This window comes from Pogoniulus pusillus, chromosome 2, assembly GCF_015220805.1.
Source record: "Pogoniulus pusillus isolate bPogPus1 chromosome 2, bPogPus1.pri, whole genome shotgun sequence".
NCBI classification, from domain to species: Eukaryota; Metazoa; Chordata; class Aves; order Piciformes; family Lybiidae; genus Pogoniulus; species Pogoniulus pusillus.
In genome coordinates this window covers 31,104,572-31,126,270 of record NC_087265.1, presented here as the reverse complement: position 1 = coordinate 31,126,270, position 21,699 = coordinate 31,104,572, and the positions used below count along the sequence as shown (strand labels likewise).

At 42.2% G+C, this 21,699-nt stretch overlaps 1 protein-coding gene across 5 annotated transcripts in view; it reads right to left on the bottom strand.

Annotated features, from left to right (window-relative positions):
- UBE2F (ubiquitin conjugating enzyme E2 F (putative)) overlaps nt 1–21,699 on the bottom strand; it is a 102,073-nt gene that overhangs the window by 45,922 nt on the left and 34,452 nt on the right. For all 5 annotated transcript variants that reach the window (XM_064159191.1, XM_064159182.1, XM_064159195.1 and 2 more), the window contains exons 6-7: nt 19,014–19,084; nt 9,075–9,132 (exon numbers count right to left, since the gene is read on the bottom strand). In XM_064159191.1, coding sequence (XP_064015261.1) covers nt 9,075–9,132; nt 19,014–19,084 — 129 coding nt within the window. The remainder of the gene's footprint in view (nt 1–9,074; nt 9,133–19,013; nt 19,085–21,699) is intronic.

Here is a 21,699-nt window from a genome sequence, read left to right as displayed (position 1 = left end):
ACAGAAATGAAAGCTTGCAACAGTGGGCATTTTAAGCACTTTATAGAGCAAAGATATTGAAGAAATATCCATTTTTGGATCTTTTCTACTAAATACTTCCTTTCTAGAGGGAGACTTCAACCATTGAAAGGTATCTTGTGATGAAGCTGTGCCTTTTAAAACAGCTACAAATACCTGTCCAAATTGTGATCAACAAGGACTTTCAGAAACCTGGTTGACCATGACAAATGAATCTCCCTCCCAATCTGGTTTTCACTGAACGTAGAGAGGCCCTGCCCAGCCCTTTGTGCTGATCAGAGGGACAAAGGATGGCCCAGCCCATGTTGCAAACTCTCCTGAAGTCAGGAGGTTGCACAACGAGGTACTGATGAGTTTGCCCATGCTTGGTTCAGAGCAACAGTGCCATCTTGAAGCAGAACCTTCACCTACTTGTCTTTGCTGACCACGGGGTCAGAGTAGTTGTGGTGTGTGCATAGTAAACTTCTGGAGAAAGGCAGGTCAGATGTCCTGTTGCAGGTGCCTATCAGGCAGACACCAGCACCAGGCAAGGATGCAGAGATCTGGATTACTGAAGAGGACACCACACTCCAAACCACCCCAAAGGTCAGGAAGGACAAGGCACAGCTGGAACTGAACTTGGCAGGGGATGCTAAGAAAAAACAAGAAAGGCTACTACAGGTACATTAACAAGAAAAGGAAGGTTAAAGACAGCATCTCTCCTGATGAGGAAAAGCAGGGAACTAGTGTCAGTGGGTGGGGAGAAGGCAGAGATTTTCAATGTTTTTGCCTCCATCTTCACTGGCAACTTCTCTCCTCATGGCTCTAATGTCATTGGCCTACAAATTGGAGACCAGGGTAACAAAGACCCTCCCACTGTAAGTGAAGACAGGGCACATGATCAATTGAGGAACCTTAAGATCCAGAAGTCTGTGGGACCCAACGAAATACAACCCAGTGTCCCAAAAGAACTCGCTGACACAGTTGCCAAACCACTCTCCATGATATTTGAAAAGTCCTGGCAGTCAGGGGACTGGAAGAAATGAAACATTATATTCATCCCTAAAAAGGATAGAAAGGAGGACCCTGGGAACCACCAATCTGTCAGCCTCACCTCTGTGCCTGGGAAGACCAGGGAACAGATCCTCCTGGGTGCCATGCTGAGGCACATGGAAGACAGGGAGGTGATTCATGACAGTCAGAACACTTTTACTAGGGGCAGGTCCTGCCTGACTAGTCTAGTGGCTTTCTATGATAAACTATTTAAGTCATTAGATAAGGGACACCCTACAGATGTGATTTGTCTGGACTTGTGCAAGGCCTTTGACACAGTCCTCCATAACATCCTGCTTGACAAATTAGAGAGATGTGGATTTGATGGATGGACTGTTCAGTGGATAAGGAATGGAATGGATGGTCACACCCAAAAGGTGGTGTTCAATGGCTCGAAGTCCAGACAGAGAAGTGGTGTCCCTCAGGGATCCATACTGGGACCTGTGCTATTTTGTATTTTTATCAATGACACTGACAGTGGGATCAAGGGCAGCATCAGCAACTTTGCAGATGACACCAAGCTGTGTGATGGTGTGTACACACCACGGGGTCGGAAGGCTATCCAGAGGGACCTGGACAGGCTGTAGAGGTGGTCCCAGGAGAACCTCATGAAGTTCAGTAAGAGCAAGTGCAGGGTCCTGCACATGGGATGGAACACTCCTCACTTAGTACAGGCTGGGGGATGAGGTGTTAGAGAGCAGCCCCATGTGAGTTGGGGGTGCTGGTGGACTAAAGGCTGGGCATGAACAGACAGCGCGTGCTTGCAGCCCAGAAGGCAAATCATATACTGGGCTGCATCAAAAGAAGCATGACCAGCAGATCCAGAGAGGTGATTCTGCCACTTTGCTCTAATGGGACCTTACCTGGAGTACTGCATCCAGTTCTGGAGCCCGTATTATATGAAGGGCGTGGACCTGATAGAGCCAGTACAGAGGAGGTCCACAAAAATCATCAGAGGGTTGGAACACCTCTGCTATGAGGACAGGCTGAGGGAGCTAGGGTTGTTCAGTCTGTAGAAGAGGTAGCTCTGGGGGGACCTAACAGCAGCCTTGCAGCACCTGAAGGGGGCCTACAGGTAGGATGGAAAGAAGTTGTTTACAAAGGCTTGCAGTGACAGGACAAGGGACAATGGGTTCAAGCTTGAGAAGAGCAGATTTATACTGGATGTTAGGAACAAGTTCTTTACTATGAAGGTGGTGGAGCACTGGGACAGGTTGTCCAGGGAGGTGGTTGAGGTCCCTTCCCTAGAGACATTCAAGGTGAGGCTTTTCAGGGCCTTGGGTCACCTAGTCTAGTGGGCATGTCAGCAGGACGCCAGCAGCAGGGGTGGACTAGATGGCCTCTAGAGGCCTCTTACAGCTGGGACCATTACGATTCTATGAAAAAGGAGGCTCTGAACCACTGGGAAATCCTAACACACCTTAAGTATTTCTTATGGAAAAAGAGAAACAGTGCACTTCCTTTCCTGTTTGCTGACAACCAACAGCTCTCAAAGAGTTGTAACTCTTTTATCCTTCCTCATCTACCCCTTTACTGATCCAGAATCTGTCTTCTGTATTTGCCTCTACCTTCTGCTGGCACTCCCTGAAGTGTTCCGTGTTTATCACTCCCTTTTTTCACTACTTCCCTAGACCTGCCTTCTGCACTACTGATACTCCCTTTGATACAAGAAAGGCTGCTGCTTCAGCTCCAAGGAAGGGATGCCAGAAATCGGAGTTGCAAAGCTTCTCAAGCATCTGGACCAAGTAGTAGTAACAGGGAGCAGGTGATCTCACAACTGCCAAGAAAGATCAGGAAAATGAGAGGACATCGCAGCAGAAGTCCCTGTTCTCAAGACTCAAGGCAACTGAGGGCTGTGTCAGGTCTGACACCTCATTAGAGAGGACCTGAAACAAATCTTTATTTGGGAGCTCAAAATGAGGCTTCTTGCTTATTATCCACACCCTAGGATCATTACACAGGAGTATCAAGAGGTGACAACATTTATGGATACTCCTCCCTGTCTCCACATCCAGGAACACTCCATCAGCCTGCTCTCATCCCAGTTAGCAGCAGCAACTCCCTTACACTTCTCCCACTTCTAACTGCATTGGCATTCTGCTTTTCTGTATGCATCTTAGGGTGGCAGGGATTAAGGCTCTCAGTAGAAGTTATAAATTTGTATACATATATAAAGTATTTCTAGACATGTGTGTGTAGATATATATTTGAGATGGAGAGTAGTGCTGCTCTCTTTAGCAGCTGCACTGCAGGTTCTGCTCCTGCTGCACTGATAAGAACAAACAATAGCTTTGAAGGAGCCCACACTATTTGCAACAAAGCAGTTTGCAACAGATCAGTGCCTATACATTCAGAGACATGAAACGGCTGACAGGCTAGCTTTTCTCTCCTTCAGATTCCCTCGAGCAAGACCCAGGTGCTCACCTCACATCCTTTCCACAAGCAAAGAATCGCTCTTCAGGGAACAAAGGGTAAGACTAACCTGTTTCTCTTAAGCTGCATATAGAGCTCCTTGCTGCTGTGGTGGTCTTTCCCCAAAACTACCTCCTTGCAAACATGTTTTATTTTGTTATTCACTTTGTTGAGGAGGGAAAAAGAGTAAAGATGTGGGCAGGAGGCAACATTGTGCCAAGTGGTTCTAAGAAACTACATGAGATCAACACACAAGAGCTGGATGACTAAATGCACTATGCCTGGGAGGGAGGAAGGCATATTTGCAAATGAAGTGAATGAGCTGGATGAGACGCCTCTGAACAGTGTTTCAACCAGAAGGTCATCCATAAAGCCTAGTTAGTCAAGCACAGCACAGCTGAGGTGAGGACAGGACTCCCAGAAAGTTACTCTGCATCTTCTTGCTCCTCAGAAAAAAATAAAAAAAGAAAGCTCACATGCCTGAGTGTCAACTGATTCAGATGTCCTTCTGGCACAGCTGCTGAAGGCACCCTTCTCCTTCCCTCCTAGTCTGCCAAATACTGCTCCAGGTGGCGAGCAGGCTTGGGTGACAGGCACCACTGTGCCTCTTGGAACTGATACATGGCAGGAAATACCCTCGAGATCTCCCCCTTCAGATGGTGCACACAATTTCTCAGGTATTCAGTTTTGTAACCTTGATGATCATGACCAAGATCACAGGAGATGGATGTAAAATCATGTAAGATCAAGAATCTCCTTGTTAAGTTGTGCTTGAATTCCCACTAATTCCTCCTCTTGCACTAGAAGAGCTGGCATTTGTACTCCTTGCCACTGCCATGAAGACTTTAGCTTTCCTCTTTTGATGACTTTCTTCTCCTTGCTTTACCAGTATGGGGACAAAGACATTCCACCCAGGAAGGCAGCTTTTACAAGTGCATGCTTTGAAACTACTACATACAGTACAAAGACTCATTCAAACCAGGATCCGAGTAACTCAATAGTAGAACAACGTTACCATAATGCTGGCTGAGAAAAATATTAGCACCAGCAAGAATTAATGAGAACAACACAGAACAGAATTTTTTCCCTTCTTCCTGAAGACAGTGACAGTTATTCTGTTTAAAATGCTCCTCTACAATAACTACATACATTTTTGACAGCAGACCACCTGTTTTCATTAACACGATGAAAGCTTTGTGCTTGCACTGAAGCTTTTAGAATCACACAGGCTTATGCTTAAACACTTAGGTAAAGGTAACCAAAAGATGAAGTCAAGAACTTCTGATTTATTTCTCCCAGGGATTAGTTTAACATTTGCATGATTTCAAATAAATCATTTCACTGGCTGAAGACAACAGCTGAACCAATCCAATAAATGGAGCACATTTTTCCATTTAATATTAAATACTAATCAAATAAGCAAAGCTCCTAAAGATAAATGCCAAATAGCAATAGTTTATTGTAAAGGAGATATAATGCCTTTTAGATTAGATGATCTAATAGCATAGACAGATACTTTTTAAACTAGCACCTGAAGTTATGGGAATGGAATTCCTAGAAAAAAAACAAACACCAAAAGAACACCCCACTGTTTTCCTATAGGTGCATATAAAAAGCTGTCTGTCTATCTATAACCGATGTGATGTCATCTTCATGTTTCCCATTCCTGTGCCTGCCTCTCCTGACAGCGGCAAGAAAAAGGACCCAAAAAAAAGGGGCATGTAAAAAATATCTCGGTGAAAAGATGCTCATAAAACTTATCAGTGAATACAAAAATCCTACAGAAAATAACTCTCCTGGTCTGACAAAGCCACAGTTGGTATCAGAACTGGATTACGAAACACAGGACCAAACATTCCTTGTTAACATCCATCACACATTTTGAAACACTGGTTTTAATGTTACTATGCTCAGCCCTCCAGATTCAGACAGCAGACTTGCGTGAGTATGCTCTGATTATTTTTATGGTTCATAAATTAGTCACTGCCCAATTTCCAGTTGCAGTTTGTGAGAGGTAATTGCAGAAGGAACAGCTTGACTTTTAGAACCAATTAGGCAATCACAATATACAGACTGACTCCTTCCTTGATTTTTTTTTTTAAATAAATCATCCAAGGTAATTTTATAGCAAGGTGAAAAGTAGCTGTTGAAAGAAATCTGATGAATAGTAGTAGGGAGTCCTATCTTAACCAGGCAGATGATGCTCATGACAGTTCATGCTGAGGACAAGCAGCAGGGTGCTAGAGCAACAGTAATAGTATTATTTCATACTAGGCATTTAAAAGCTGGTATCCCAGTGACATAAAAATGTGAGAAGAGAATGGAATTAAGACCATCTATTTGCTTTCTGACAGGAAAACCTAGAATCAGGAGAAAAATCAAGTTCACACAGTTTGAGCAGAGGCCCAAAGTAACTTCAGCTGTCCTCAGCTTTAGAAATGCTAGTTTAGAGAGGAAAGATATGCAATAAAATGATGCAGAATATAACCAAATGGAGAGTGGAAGGTAAATAAGCTCCTGTTGCTAGCTTGCAGCTAGCTAGAAAGAAATGAAAGATGGAACAAAGACCAGTTAGAGAGCATTTGCATAATTTTCTAGATAATCCCTATTCTGTGGACCAAACTGCTACCAAAAATCATCTAAGCACTAGGATTCAGTAGAGTACAGTTTACATCACTGTTGATTAAGAAAGCATATGTAAATTGCTTTAAAATATTAACCTTTCAATGATCTGTTTTAGGGTTCAAGCCTAGACTTCTTCATAACCTGATTATAAAAGTATCCAACACAGGAGTTCGGGAATAACACATTTCTTAGTGCCTTCATTAGTACATTGGCTGCTGTTAACAGTAGTCCATGGAAACGCATTCGGCAGCAGGAAGAAGCGGAAAAAAGACAATGCTCAACACTCAGTAACTTAAAGAGCATTCAGTCACTAAGTGCAACAAAACACTAAAAAATAAAATTGACTTAGCTTTTTTCCCCCCCTTGAGAATTCTCTACACTGTTAAAAACACAATATAATCAGATATTTCTTACAGAGTATTAAGAAGGCTTTAATTTTTATTTCAGAAAGTTGAAAGGCATAATTTAAATGCCTCTTCAAGTTTCTATCCATTCAATACTAAAGAAAATGCTAAAAAAGGTTACAGCAGATTATTGTGGCAGATTTTTTTCACTTAAGAGCTCTGCTGCCACCACAAGGATTCAAAAGATGAGACAGAATCTAGAAGTTGTAAAAGGTTAAAGCGCATAACATGAACACATGGAGCAGCACACTGCAGAGCTGGTTTCTTCACGAGGCTTTTTGAGGTTTTGTGATCTATTTGAATGTTTTTATCAATGCATGCAGAATTGTTTTGGTTGGTAAAGATCTCTAAGATCATCAAGTCCAATCATCAACCTAACACCACCATATCCATTAAACCATGTCCCTAAGTGCCACGGTTTTGGAACACCCCTAGGACTTCTTCATCATTCTGGGCAACCTGGGTAAAAATGTTTTGCCTAATATCCAGTCTAAACCACCCCTGGCAAAATTTCAGGTGATTTTCTCTTGCTCTATTCACTTAGTAGTATGGAGAAGAGACCAACCTCTAACTCACTATTACAAATTCCTGAAAGGAGGTTGAGAGCAATGCAGGCTCCCCTCAGGTTCCTTTTACTGAACAATCCCAGGTCCCTCAGCTTTTCCCTTAAGACTTGTTCTCTAGACCACCTTTGCTGGCCTTCTCTGGACATGCTCCAGTAATTCAATGCACTTCTTGTGGTAAAGGGCACAAAACTGAACACAGTATTCAAGGCGTGGCCTCACCACTGCTGAGCACAGGAGAACAATCAACTCAAGGCATGGCCTCACCACTGCTGAGTACAGGGGAACAATCAACTCGATAGTCCCGCTGGCTGTGCTGTTCTTGATACAGGCCAGGACACTCTTTGCCACCTTGGCCAACTGAGCACATGTTCAGCCAGCTGCCAACCACCACTCCCAGGACCTTTTCTGATGGGTAGCTTTTAAGCCACTCTTCCCCAAACATTACATGGGGTTGTTGTGACCCAGCACTTGGCCATCCATCTCCATTATCAAATATTTAACAAAGGGTTTAGAATGTTCTATTGAACAAATTTGGCTATTTCTCCTCCAGAACATCAGGCTGCTTTCACATTATTGATGAGTGGATTATGAAATACTGACTTTCAAGTCCATCATTAGCCAAGACTGGACTCAATCCATAGCATTACTGCACAAAGTCACACATTCATTGAGATGAGCAGGTTTTCCAAACCATGGTGTCCAAACACTGGAAACAAAGTATTCAAAAAGGCTGCATCAGTGGGTGGAGGTGGCAGGCTGAGCTAGAAGTAACTTGGGTCACACCTCATGGCTCTCCTTTGCTAACAGTCACTCACTGTTCAATGTAATTCTGTGATCTACAGTCAGCATGTACCTACCACAATCATTAACGTGCACTGGCAAATAACTTTGTGGTGTGGCCACACTGTCAATAAACCAGCAATATTCTCCATCTCAAAAGCCTGTGCAATCTAAGTACTTGGATGCCAACCTTCCCTTTTGTGATGATATTTAAATCACATGAAGTGACAACATGACAAGTGAGAAAACACTTAGTGAAACTGCACATGTACTTAAAATGAGGCTGAAGACAAAAATGAAAACTTTTCAAAAAAAATTTAAAGGCTATAAAGTGTGAGCTTTAAAATACCCTAAAATGCTTCATGATATTCAACAAAAAAAAAAGACTCTGCTTTATGCAATGCGTAAGTGTAGATGCACTTCTCCCCGCTTTGAGGATGAAACAGTATCACAGTATCACCAAGGTTGGAAGAGACCTCATAGATCATCAAGTCCAACCCTTTACCACAGAGCTCAAGGCTAGACCATGGCACCAAGTGCCACGTCCAATCTTGCCTTGAACAGCTCCAGGGACGGCGACTCCACCACCTCCCTGGGCAGCGCATTCCAGTATCTAATGACTCTCTCAGTGAAGGACAGAATTCAGGATGGAGCTGTAACTACACCCTGACTCCATTTCACATGACGTTTCTCTCAAATGTAACTTGCCTTTCACTCTTCTACTCAGAGGAATCTTGGGTGATGGAAGACAGACAGTTGATTTTTCAGGAATATCAATACAATAGAAATTACAAGGGTTATAGATTACTGACAGTCCTGCTTCTGTATGTATTAGTTGGAGGAAAAAAAAAACAAAGCACAAAACAAACAAAAAACCCAAAACAGGCAAGCAAACAAACCCCAGAAACAAAAAATAAAAGCCCAAGAGCACCAAAACAAAAAAAAAAAAACAAACATCAACCAGACTCTACAACGCATCATTTCTTACAGTCACCTGCAGTCAGACTAGTCTACAAAACCTTTCATCAGTCAAAGCAGAACTTGTATAGCTATCATAAAACCAGAAAACATTTTCTAGTCAGGTCTCATTGTGGTTGTTGTTTGAGTATTGCCATCAACACTTGTTGAAAGACCTCAGTTGTTTCTAGAGCAAGCCACATTATCTCTTTCTAAGTCTATAAAAGTGTTTCAAAAGATGTATCTATTTTAAGATACGTATGTGAAAAGGAAACAGTACCTTTAATGTTCTAGTTGGAGCCCAGCCAGTGCCATCAATTGAATGTTCTCTCAATAAACTGCAAAAAGAGACACAGGCATTATACAGTGCAACTTCTGTTTAAACAACCTTTGCCAAAGATCTTCTCAGAATATATTAAGAACTTGGGAAATAGTTACAACATAAGAATTACAGACCTCTTGCACTGTATCTGGTGCAGGCATATTAAAACACAAAGATTGGTATGCCTTCCTCAAATGACAGTTTACACAGTGTTATTACAGAGCTCCTGACTGGAGCTTTGTCCAAAAAAATGTGGTATTATTATTATCAAGCAAAACAACATACCCTTGTGAGAGTCTCAGCACTGGCTAAAACATGTGGTCTGGTTTAGAGTATGTTCATCTTTGGTGAAGATGGGCTTATAGAATGACATCTCATCAGTTCTGCACATTTTCATCATTTGGGTGGGACACCAAATTAGCAGGAAGTAAGATTATCATCCTCCCTTCTGTGAGAGGACTTGAGCTTCTTAAAAGCAGGGATAGAAAAGCAAAATAGTTTCGGCCTGTCTGCTCAGGAAGGCCTGCGACAGCCAAAACACAAGCAGAGGCATCTGGAAGCCTGCATGGACACGGTGCAAGACAGCCTAGTGGCAGAATCTCAACAGTCCTCTTGCAGTAGGTGAGCTATAGTTCACGCAGAACATTTTACAGCTGTACAGATGAACTCTATACCATTCATCCAACACGAAATCACAATGAAGACTACCCTGGGCAAGACATTCTGCTTACAGGAGAAGAAAGTTCCTTATGAACTATAACAAATGCTCCTGAATTTAAATATAAATACATAAGGATATTAATAGAAATAATAAAGATACAAATTGTCCTATATACACACATACAGTATAGAAACTTAACATGATCTGCATATTATGTTGCATGTTAATTCTACAAGGCTTATTTACAAGTTGGAATTACCAAGCTGTATTCAGTCAGTTAGGCAATTCTAGACCTTTCAGGACAAAACACCAGCAGTTATGAGAGGTGAAAATACTGGAGATTAAAGAGTATAACTAAGAAATCAGCTGACACCATGCACACATTCATGAAAGCAAAAAGTAATCATCAGAATGAGCATCATTTCACAATCATGTCTTTCTCTGTTAAGAAGTCATCTAAAACTGGAAACTCACATAGCAAAGTAGCAAAGGAGAGAAATTCATTGCTACCAGCAGCTTCCACTACTGAAATGACGCTATTAAAGTAAAATAGTTCCAGACTATTAGGTTTTACCAACCTTCAGGATAATGTGTATTAAATAATTCTTAAATTACAGTAGATGTCTGGACCATGCTGGGCTATCCATATACAGTTATTTACTGAAAGAACCGAGTTTCTAATCCAAGGAAATAAACCATGACTAGCACTAGGCCTTATCCAATGCAGAGTGGCTAGGAACAAAATGATCATACAGTACAAAACTTCTCCATCTTAACTGCTGCTAATCTCATTTCTGTGCCTTAAGAGAGATAAAATAGGACAGTATCACTAGTGCAGCTCAAAATTTCAAGAACATTAAAAATAATTTCTCATGGCTGCAATTTTGTTCACCTTACAAAAGCAAAATGAAGAAACACTGCTGAACCAGGAAGACAAAGGATTTTCAGAGTTTGAATAAGATTTTTTAGCTTGCTTTCTGTCTGTTCCTCATAAAATCCTGGTACAGAACTCTCTTTTACCTCTTCACATACCTCATGGTGAACGTAAGAGAGAGGAATAAAAGTTAACACACATGAAAAAAAGCCACAAATATATCTACCAATACAGCTTCAAGTGCCTGAGCATGTAAGCTAAGCCTCATTAGCATCATTCAGTTTCCCAAAGCATCAGAGCTCTCTGTGTATCTCCAGCTGGGGATATCAGCAGCTGGGACTTGAGAGGCTTCACAGCCCTCACAGAGCTTTAACAGAAAAGCAATAAAGATAAGTGTACCTTTGCCTAATATTTCTCATTTGCTGACATAATTCATTTTTAGAGCAGCATCCTCTTTCTTCCAACAAATTGAGAATGATCATTAGGCCTTTAATCAAAACCTTTCCCCAGAATAGGGTCTACAGAAATCACATCTCATGCTCTCCATGGGGATGACCTAGATATAATTGCCAGTTTAGAGGCCTGAACAGTGATCTGCTCTCAGACTATCATACCCAGAGCAGAATAATCACCTAAATGTATACAAATACACCAAGTATCATGAACTGCTTCAGTGAACAAGCATCTGCATGGAGCTTCTGTTCGAAGACCTATCAGCTACAGGTCCTGCTGCCACAGGGGAGTTGGACTACAAAGTTCTCAAATGGCAAAACCTAAAGAGTTTTTGTCACCCACTTCATGCTTCTAGAGGCTGCCTTTGACGAGCTATCAAGCAGACCACAAAAGCCACCTGTTCTATCAGATTTTCAAGATACTTGTAGTGACTATTCTAAAATCTCAAGGACATGGCTGTCTCATGCTGGACTAGCAGAAAGCTCATCTAGTACTGCTTAGATTGAATAAACATTCAGAAGATTCCCTGGTGATGCTTGAGAATGAATTTGCAAAAGAGAGGTACATATCAACTGTGCAATTTCTGCAGCACTTCAGATCACTAAAGTTAGCGAGTGAGTTCATGCCTTGGGGAAGAAGTGACAGGGCTGCCAGGACAGTGAGAGCTGCAGCACCAGCAGGAATTTGTCAGGTGGGGAACTTCACCAGGAGTAAGGAAGGAACACTATTTCCATTTGCTGACTGCCTTCAGCTGTAGCAGGATCTGAGAGGTGAGTGTGTCCTTAGTCATGTTGGAACCATGTAAAATGCCAGCTCCAACTAAACCTCTGCCTTTCTTCTTCCAGCAGAAAGTATCACTGAAGATAAATTTGAATTAAAAAGCTGTAAAAGCACTTCAGAAACTCTCTGCCAGCAGGGACACATTTTAGGAGTTATTCTCTTGTTCCACCTCCTGTTGCCCACCTCCCTGCTCAACTCAGCACAGCCAGTACAACCATTCTGAAGACCACAATAAAGACTAGGTAAATGGAGCAACTGATATAGAAAGCCTTTCTAAAAACTCTTTTTGCTTCCACATTGATGTACCTGGGAAGAGCAATAGGAAAAAGAAACAAGAAGCCAACGCAGTCAGCTTTTGTAACTGGAGAATTTACAACATTGAGCTACACTAGAGAGCACAACCAGTCTTCAAGCACTTCTCCACTCAGCAGCCTTTAATAGTGCGTGCTAGTTTGAAGCTAGCTAGAACGTTTTGGTGAGAAGAACCAGATTACAGGTTGTGAAAGGAAAACAATGGTGATGTCTACTTCACTCATAGGCTTGCTGAGATGTATAGGAACAAGAAATAAAAACATAGATAACCACTCTCACTTGGGCTGCTGGCTGAGCTGCATCTTACTCTCTAATCTCACCCTCCATTTTCTTTGGCTGATCCACCTTGCTTCCTAAACCCCCTGGCCAAACCTCTATTCTCCCTTGGGACTGGGGTAAGGTTGAGAGGGGTAGGGGGAAGGTGAAGGGGCTGTTGAGAGCCCCTCCTGGAGACTTTGGGGAGGGGAGTTGTGTTTCTGTATTACCTTTTACCTTGTATATTTCTGTATACAACTGTATATACTGTAAATATCTGCTTGAATATTGTGCTAGCTGTAAATATAAGCTTCATTCATATTTCCAGAGCTGTTATTAATACAATCCTGAGTAATCGTGATCCATAAAGCACAAACACACTTGACCACAATGTGCACTTGCAGCCAAGAAGAGAAATCACATCCTGGGCTGCATCAAAAGTAGCACGGCCAGCAGGTTAAGGGAGTTGATTATGCTCTGGTGAGACCTGACCTGGAGTACTGTGTGAAGCTCTGGGCTCCCCAAAACATGACAGACATAGATCTGATGGTGTAGGTCCAGAGGAGGAGCACCAAGATGATCAGAGCCCCTTTCCTATGGAGACAGGGTAAAAGAACTGGGGCTATGGCTGCTAGTGCATGAACAATCAAAAAAGACTTCAGGGCCTTAGGATGAGTGGTGCAAGACTCAGGGACACAGATCATCTTCTCTTCTGTTATTCCAACCAATGGCAGAGACACTGGATTAAGCAGCCACATATGACCTTTTAATACCTGGCTCCATGGATGGGGTCACCACCATAAATTTGGGTTCTTTGACAATGGTAAGATCTATACAGCTCCAGGTTTGTTGACACCAAACAGGAGACACCTCTCTTGAAGGGCAAAGAGGGTCTTTACAGAGGAGACTGCAGGGCTCACTCACAGGGCTTTAAATAGGATGTGAAGGGAAAGGGGGATAAAGGTATCAGGCTTCCATGTGGTGAAGTGTGTGAGGCCACATCAGTGTGGGAGCACTGAGGGACTAGTAAGGGCTCTCAACCTGCTGCCCAGAAGCACGTTGGGGACAAAATAATGCAGTCAAAGTCTTGCAGAGATCCCCTTCATGTAGTAGCTGCCAAAAGGAAAACATCACATGGTGGTGATGACCTGAGAGGTAGAGATAGGTTGATAGCTACAGAGGTGCCTGAGCATGGACAGGTGGGATCTGACCCTAGGATTGGAGTACAGACTGAGAAAAGAGTTCCTAAAGATCAGGGTAAGGGAAAAATCAGTCAGCAAATCAGCTCCAATAGAGGCACAATTGAAATTCCTCTAAACTAACACAAAGAGCATGGGGAACAAACAGGAAGAATTGCAAATACGTGCAAGTCTACAGGGTTATGTCATTGGCATCACTGAGACATGGTGGGATGGATCTCACAATTGGAGCTTGGGGATAGATGGTTACAGGCTCTTCGGGAGGGACAGGCAGGGGAGAAGGGGAGGGGGTGTTGCCCTCTACATCAACGATAAACTGGAGTCCATGGAGCTCCACCTGGGGATGTGCAATGCAAAACTAGAGAGCTTATGAGTAAAGGTTAAAGGGAAGGCAGGGGAAGGTGACATCGTAGTAGGAGTCTGCTACAGACCTCCTGATCAGGAAAGCAAAGCAGATGAGGCCCTTTACAAACAAATATGAGAAGCTTCACAAATCACAGGCCCTGGCCCCTCATGGGGGATTTTGACTACCCTGACCTCTGTTGGAAGGACAACACAGCAGAGCACCAGCAATCTAAGAGGTTCCTGGAATGCACTGATGGTAACTTCCTCCTCTGAGTGGTAGAGGAACCCAAAAGAAAAAGTGCTACACTGGACCTAGTCCTCACCCACAAGGAGGGGCTGGTGAGTGAAGCTGAAGGGTAGTCTTGGCTGCAGTGACCAATGGTAGAGTTTAAGATGCTCAAGGCATCAAGGAGGGTGAATAGCAAAATCACTGCTCTGGACTTCAGAAGAGCAGATTTCAACCTCTTCAGGGACCTCCTTGGCAGAGTGCCATGGGAAAAAAAGCTCTGGAAGGAAAGGGGTCCCAGGAAAGCTGGTCAGTGTTCATGGATCACCTCCTCCACACCCAGGAGCAATGCATCCAAAAAACCCAGAACACCAGGAGGCCTGAGTGGATGAATAGAGAGCTCCTGGATACACTTAGATGCAAGAAGAAAGTCTACAGAGAGCGGAAGCAAGGACGGGTAACCTTGGATGAATACAAAGAAACTGTTCATGCAACCAGAGCTCAGGTTAAAAAAGCTGAAGCCCAGCTAGAACTAAATCTGACTAGGGACATTAAGGGGAACAAGAACAACTACTTCAGGTGTATTAGTGAGAAAAGGAGGACTAGGAAGAATGTGGGACCCTTCCAGTAGGGAAATTGAGAGCTGATAACAAAGGATATGGACAAGGCTGAGGTGCTCAATGACTTCTTTGCCTCAGTCTTCAATGGCAAAGGCTCCAACCACAATGTCCAAGTCCAGAGGGCAAAAGTAAGGACTAGCAAAAGGAAAATCTGCCCACTATAGATGAAGATCATGTTTGTGAGCACAGAGAGAGTGATCTGCCATTGGAATGGGCTGCCAAGGGAGGTGGTGGAGTCGCTGTTCAAGAAAAGACTAGGTGAGGCATTTAGTGCAGTGGTTGATTGGATAGGGCTGGGTGTTAGGTTGGACTGGATGATCTTGGAGGTCTCTTCCAACCTGGCTGATTCTATGATAAGGAATCTGTGCACAAGCCCATGAGGTCACAAGCCCACTCACAGGTCCTGAGAATACTGGTGGATGGAGTTGCTAAACCACTGACCATCATATTTGAAAGGTCATGGCAGCCTGGTTGTTCCTGCTGACTGGAAAAGGGCAAACATAATGCCTATCTTCAAGAAAAGAAAGAAGAATGACCTTGGGAACTACAGACCAGTCACTCTCACCTCTGTGCCTGGCAAAATCATGGGGCAGATCTTCCTGAAGGCTCTTCTAAGGCAAATGGAAAATAAAGCAGAGGTGATTGGTGGTAACCAGCAATGGCTTCACCAAGAGCAAGTCATGCCTGATAAATTTAGTGGCTTTTTAAGATGACGTCACAGCAACAGTGGACAAGGGAAGGGCAACTGACTTCCTGTACCTGGACCTGAGTAAGGCATTCAACTCTGTCCCACATGAAATCCTGCTCACCAAATGGAAAAACACGGACTTGATGGGTGGAGCACTGATGGATAAGGAATTGGCTGGTTGGATGCACACTGATAGTGGTGATCAAGGGCACAATGTCCACCTGGAGACCAGTGACAAGTGGCATCCCTCAGTGATGGGGCCAGGGCTGTTTAACACCTTTGTCAGTGATACGAACAGGGGAATCAAGTGCACCCTCAGCAAGTCTGCAGATGACACCAAGTTGTGTGGCACAGTTGACTTGCTAGAAGGAAGGGATGCCATCCAGAGAGACCTGGACAGGCTGGAGAGGTGGGCCCAGACATTCAACAAGGCCAAGTGTAAGGTCCTGCACCTGGGTCAGTGCAATCCCAAGCACAAACACAGGCTGGGTGGCACACGTCTGGAGAGCAGCCCTGAGGAAAAGGACCTGGGAGTCTGGGTTGATGAAAAGCTCAACATGAAGTGGCATTGTGCATATGCAGCCCAGACAGCAACTGTGTCCTGGGCTGTATCAAGAGAAGTGTGGCCAGCAGGGCAAGGGAGGTGATTCTCCCCCTTTACTCTGCTCTCCTGACACCCTATCTGCAGTACTGTGTGCACACTTCTGTGTTGGGAGCCCCCAACACAAGAAGGACATGAAACTGTTTGAGCAAGTCTAGACGAGGCCACAAAGATGCTCAGAGAGCTGGAGCAGCTCTGCTATAAGGACAGGCTACAAGAGTTGAGGCTCTTCAGCCTGGAGAAAGCTTTGAGGAGACCTTATAGTGGCCTCCCAGTATCTGAAGGGGGCTTACAGGAAGGCTGGGGAGGGACTATTAACAAAGACTTGTAAGGACAGGACAAGGGGTAATGGGTTTAAACTGGAAGAGAGGAGATTTAAACTAGTTGTTAGGAGGAAGTTCTTTCCAGTGAGGGTGGTAAGACACTGGAACAGGTTGCCCAGGGAGGTTGGGAGGTTGTGGCTGCTCCCTCCCTGGAGGCGTTCAAGGCCAGGTTGGATGAGGCCTTGAGCGAGCTGTTCTAGTGGGAGGTGACATGCCTATGGTGGTGGTGGGGTGGAACTGGATGATCTTTGAGGTCCCTTCCAACCTAAACCATTCTATGATTCTATTCTGCCTGGAGAAGGCTCCACGGAGACCTTATAAATACATTTTAGTATCTGATGGAGACCTACAAGAAGGCTGAGAAAGGACTGTTTGGAAGGGCTTCACAGTGACAGGACATGGGGCAAAGGTTTTAAACTGAAACAGGGGGGATTTAGGTTGCATTTAAGGAAGAAGTTCTTTACAATTAGAGCAGTGAAATACTGGAACAGGCTGCCCAGGGGTGTGGTTGGGGTCCAATCCCTGGAGACATTCAAGATTAGACTTGATATGGCCCTGTGCAGCCTGATATAGTTGGAGGTGTTCCTGCTCACTGCAGGGAACTTGGACAAAATGATCTTTAGGGATCTCTTCCAACGAAATGTAATCTGTGCAAGTTGAATCATTTGGTATGTTTTAATTCAGAAATCATTACCAAATCAATATATACCATAGCATGATGTATCTTTACTAAAGTACAGTTGGGTAAAATACTTAATGTAAGATTTTTTTTCTGTTTTTAAAAAATAACTGAAGCTATTTTAATGTAAAGTCTCTTGTATAAGCTGATTGCAAGTACTACATATCGAGTGTATTCTCTACTATAATGGGCATAAAGCAATCCAAGTGATTTTAGCTTTTCCATCCAAATGGTAAGACATTTCAAAAGTTTGACATGCTAAAGTACCTGACAATCAAATATAGTTGATGTGTCAGAGCAGATGCTGAATTAGATTATGAAGTTCCAACACTATATTCATATTTCATAATCAAAACTATTTAAAGATAAGAAACAGTGAGATATTCTCATGAACCATGAGGGTTTATTTAGCCTCTGATGATGTTGCACTGTAGTCACAAGCTTAGAGTTGTTTAATGTTTTGTATTTCTTGTTCCCTGATTCCAAACAGCTGACTTACAAATTCCTCTCCTTACACTATCTGATTCAAAGCATATAAGCTTTTGTCCATTGACAAGGCCACAGGCACTCTGCTGGAATTTACACTATAAAAATCTGATCCTCAAATCAGTCTCCCCACTGACCAGTAACAAGTTTAGCTACATAAAATACAACCAGCCCAGGGGGCACTAAAAAACATGACAGGTCTGGCAAATTTGCCAAAAGCAGAAATTCACTTTGCCAAAACAACCTTCCTGTATCACCAGCATACAGCTCCAAATAACCTTGGTCAATCAGACTTCTAGGTAGCCTCGGTAGCTTTAGTAGAAGTTTTTTCAGTGCTTCTAAATACTGCAAGCCCCAAGTGAGCTAATGTTTACAGAGGCCAACCCTCACGGTTATCCTCTGCAGTCATCCTGCTGCAGTTTGGCACTATCAAGAACCAGGAATGCACTACAGCCTCCTTTAGGTTGGTGTTAATGCCACTTCAACAATATGAGCTTCTCAGAAGCATGGAGTAGACCACTGTGGGTAAAAGTACTCTTTAGTTATTGGCTGATAAGCTTGCCCTGCTTATAAAGTGTGACATTTTCACCAGGACCCTGCACACAGCATTTAAGTGATTTTTAAATCTAGAGGAAAAAAAAACCAAAACCAGCTCTCTTCTATTTTTTACTCTGCTACACATGGTGGCAATAATTTTGGATTTAAGTAAGATTGAGCAGCTTTCAATCTTACTTAGATTCATTGCTTCTGCTTCATCTACTTTTTTATTTATGCACCATTAACTTGAAAAACAATACTTATGCTTCTCAATTCTGTTTACACTTAAGTTTCTGGCCAATTTCACCATCAGGTACTTGTGATGACACACTGCAATTATAAAGTTTCAGAAACTGATTTTGAAGGGGAAGCATTTACTACTAAGCAAAACCACCAGCAATCTAAGCCTTGGTAAAATGAACCTTTTGGGGTTCATATCTTGGATTATGTTTTCCCAACTCTGTTTTAACTGGCACGTCTTACAGTCAATATTAAATGTTAAAATAGGCAAATGGCAAACATAGAATAGCTACTGTCAAAGTTTAAGGAACACTTCCTTCCTTCCTTTTTGAAATATAAATGGTTTTCAAGCACTTAACACATTCAGGAATTAAGCAAGTAAAGCTTCAAGCCCACTGATAGCCTGAGTGCAACGCATTTATGAAGGGAGACAAAAAAAAGCCCAACAAGTTTGGTCCAGGCTAGAATTACATTTTCACCCTAAGCAGAATAAAGCATGAAGTATAGAACCTGTAGAATCTGCTGAAAAAAAAACAAAACACAAGCATAAAAATTGCATGCAATGTTTTATCAGACAGAAAAACCTCCCAGATTAAAGTAACAGAATGTTGTTACTACCTTAGGCAGATTTCTCCTGTCTCTGTAATGTTCGGGTGCCAGATTCTTGTCAAGCATTTTACCTTTGGAGGCTGCCAGGAGACAAGAAGACAAATTAAAATGTTATCCTTTAGAATAAAACCACTTCACTGTTACAAGCCACAAAACTGGAAAAGGCAAATGAATTTGATATTTACAGCCTAGGTTTCTATGTTAAAGACACTGATATAATGTACAGGAGCTGCACCAACTTTCCCTGCCCTTTTAGTTTGTCTCAACTCTTTACAAAAGCTGAACTGGTATTAGGCTTTTTCCTAGACAAACAACTTTAAAGAAAGCCAAGAAAATTTACTCTTCTCCTGTCTCCTTCAAGGGAAAGAAAATATTCCAAGTCAGCTGGTATCCTACCACTTAACCAGTAAGATGGATGGTAATCTAAAATGGAAAATTACTAAGTGTTTTTCTCTAAGGCTTCTCCAAGTCAAGAGTTTGAAAAGCAGCAGAGGATGCAAACGATAACTACGTCAAAAGAATAGCTTCTTTTAAATGCAGACCTTCCTGCTGACAATTGAATAAAAAGTATTACAAGAAGCATCAAGAAGGCATCCAAACCTAAGATGCTAATGTAAAAACCCACCAAACTTCTTTTCAGGCACGATCACCAGAATTCTGAATTCCATAGTGGGTTCTGAAATACAGGTTCTTAAAAGACAGTCTTGTTTGCTCTAGTGTTGTGAAGTAAATAAAAAGAGTGGTCATAAAAATTGCAGTAGCTTAGCAACAGCACGTTGTTGTTCCAGCTAAGCCCTCCAAATTACAATTTGCAGCTTTCAATCAAGCAGATGATTTCTTATAGTTAGTGTACTGGAATACATTAGCACAGACCAGTATCTTTCATAACTTCAATTAAATCAGATATTATAGATGTGGAGCTATTTGCCTCCACTGCTTCCCATGAAGCCTTCAGTCAAGAAACAAAATACCCCAAATAGCTGTACTTGGATGGTGCATGATGTGTTTTATGTGACGCTTTTGTTCTTAACTGCCCAACTACCTTCTTAGTAAAATATCCTTTTAAATAAGACTTCAAGGAAATGAGGCAAGAGATATGCAACATAATGAACTACTAATAACATATGTCTAGCATTAAAAGACCACTCTAGGTGATCATGTTCTGGCAGGGGGGTTGGACTGGATGATGTTTGGAGGTCCCTTCCAATCCCTAATTTCTCTAATTTTGTGTGATTCTATCATAATGCCTCTCATGCCAACCCTGCAAATCATAATACAGACATTGACTCTCCTGCACTCTTACTTTATTCAGTAACTCAAGGGATAACGGCTGCCTCAGTGCTGGAGCACAGCACTGTTGAAATTTAAGTGGCATACAGAAAACAGTCACCTTATTTTTTTCCCTCAAAAGAAATGCTGTTCTTAGTTTTCAACCAGTACATCTTTTCCTTAGCTACACCTTCACATTGTTTTGAAAGATTAGTTCTCAAGAAAGGGAGAGCAGCAGTGTTTATTCTATGCTGGTAAATCAAGATTGGTACCATAGGTACCTTCAAACATGGAATATATTGATGAGTAGGAAAAAGGTAAAGACTCTATGCAAACAAAATCTTTTTTTTTTTTTTTTTTTAATATATCATTCCCAAATCCTCACAATCAGAGGGAACTAACTGGTGTCTCTTATTTGCATCATGGAAACAAAAGAATTCCTTTATCCTTTCATCAGAGTGTTCCTCTTAGCTAAAAATTAGAAAACCCCACTTCTGGCAGTAAGATAAAGCTTTTCTCTCTCTACTTCTTCCTCTGTTAGAGATGACAGCTGCAGCAGTATCAATAGATTTTATCTTCAGAGAAAACTTCTTGTTCAAGGTTATATTTAAGATTATATTTCATCTTTATACTGAAAGCTGAAAAGGTAGATCCAACACCTTAACAAGGGGTCACAACAGTGAATTCATTAATTTTCTTATTAATTTCTAATTAGTCATTTATCTTTCAGGATCTCTCATTAATTCTTACCACAGAAACTGTCTCATTTCATTCTCAATCCACTTAAACGTATCAGTGAATACACACAGACAGTATAAGAAAGTCTTGCAAGCATATGAGAACTCCACATATACTGACTTCAGTTTTGGTGGAAGTTTTTTCCCCATCAAATTCCTCTCACTTCTTTAAAAATGCAGCTAATAAATCATTTCTCCCCTCCATTATTCTCACCAAATGAGAGAATATAAAGTGCTAATCAATAAACGAATGTAATTAACAGTTTCAGACTGTGGTCAATTCACTTCATAACCTTTTCCCTAAAGAGGTGACAGAGTTCCTGGCAGAAAGTTGGAATTATTTAAAATGTTTTCTATAGGCATTAGTAGTAGTCCCACAACATTTGCATAAACTGTCCAGCAACTATGACTCCCATTTTTTTCTCTCCTCAAAAGAGGTATTAACAAGAACATAGCTTCCAGAGACCAAGCTAGCCCCAAGATTTCTTGCCACTCTCCTCTACCAGTTCCTTAAGATCTTACTGAGTTCAAATGAGACTGACCACAAAACATAGCTAAGTACATAGTACAGAGAAAGGAAGTTGAAAATTAAGCCACGCTGCCCTATGCTTTTGATGGACTGGATTACCTGGGTGGAATAGGAGCAGTCCTATAGTAGAGTGGCTGCAACACAAGTCATCATGCACTTT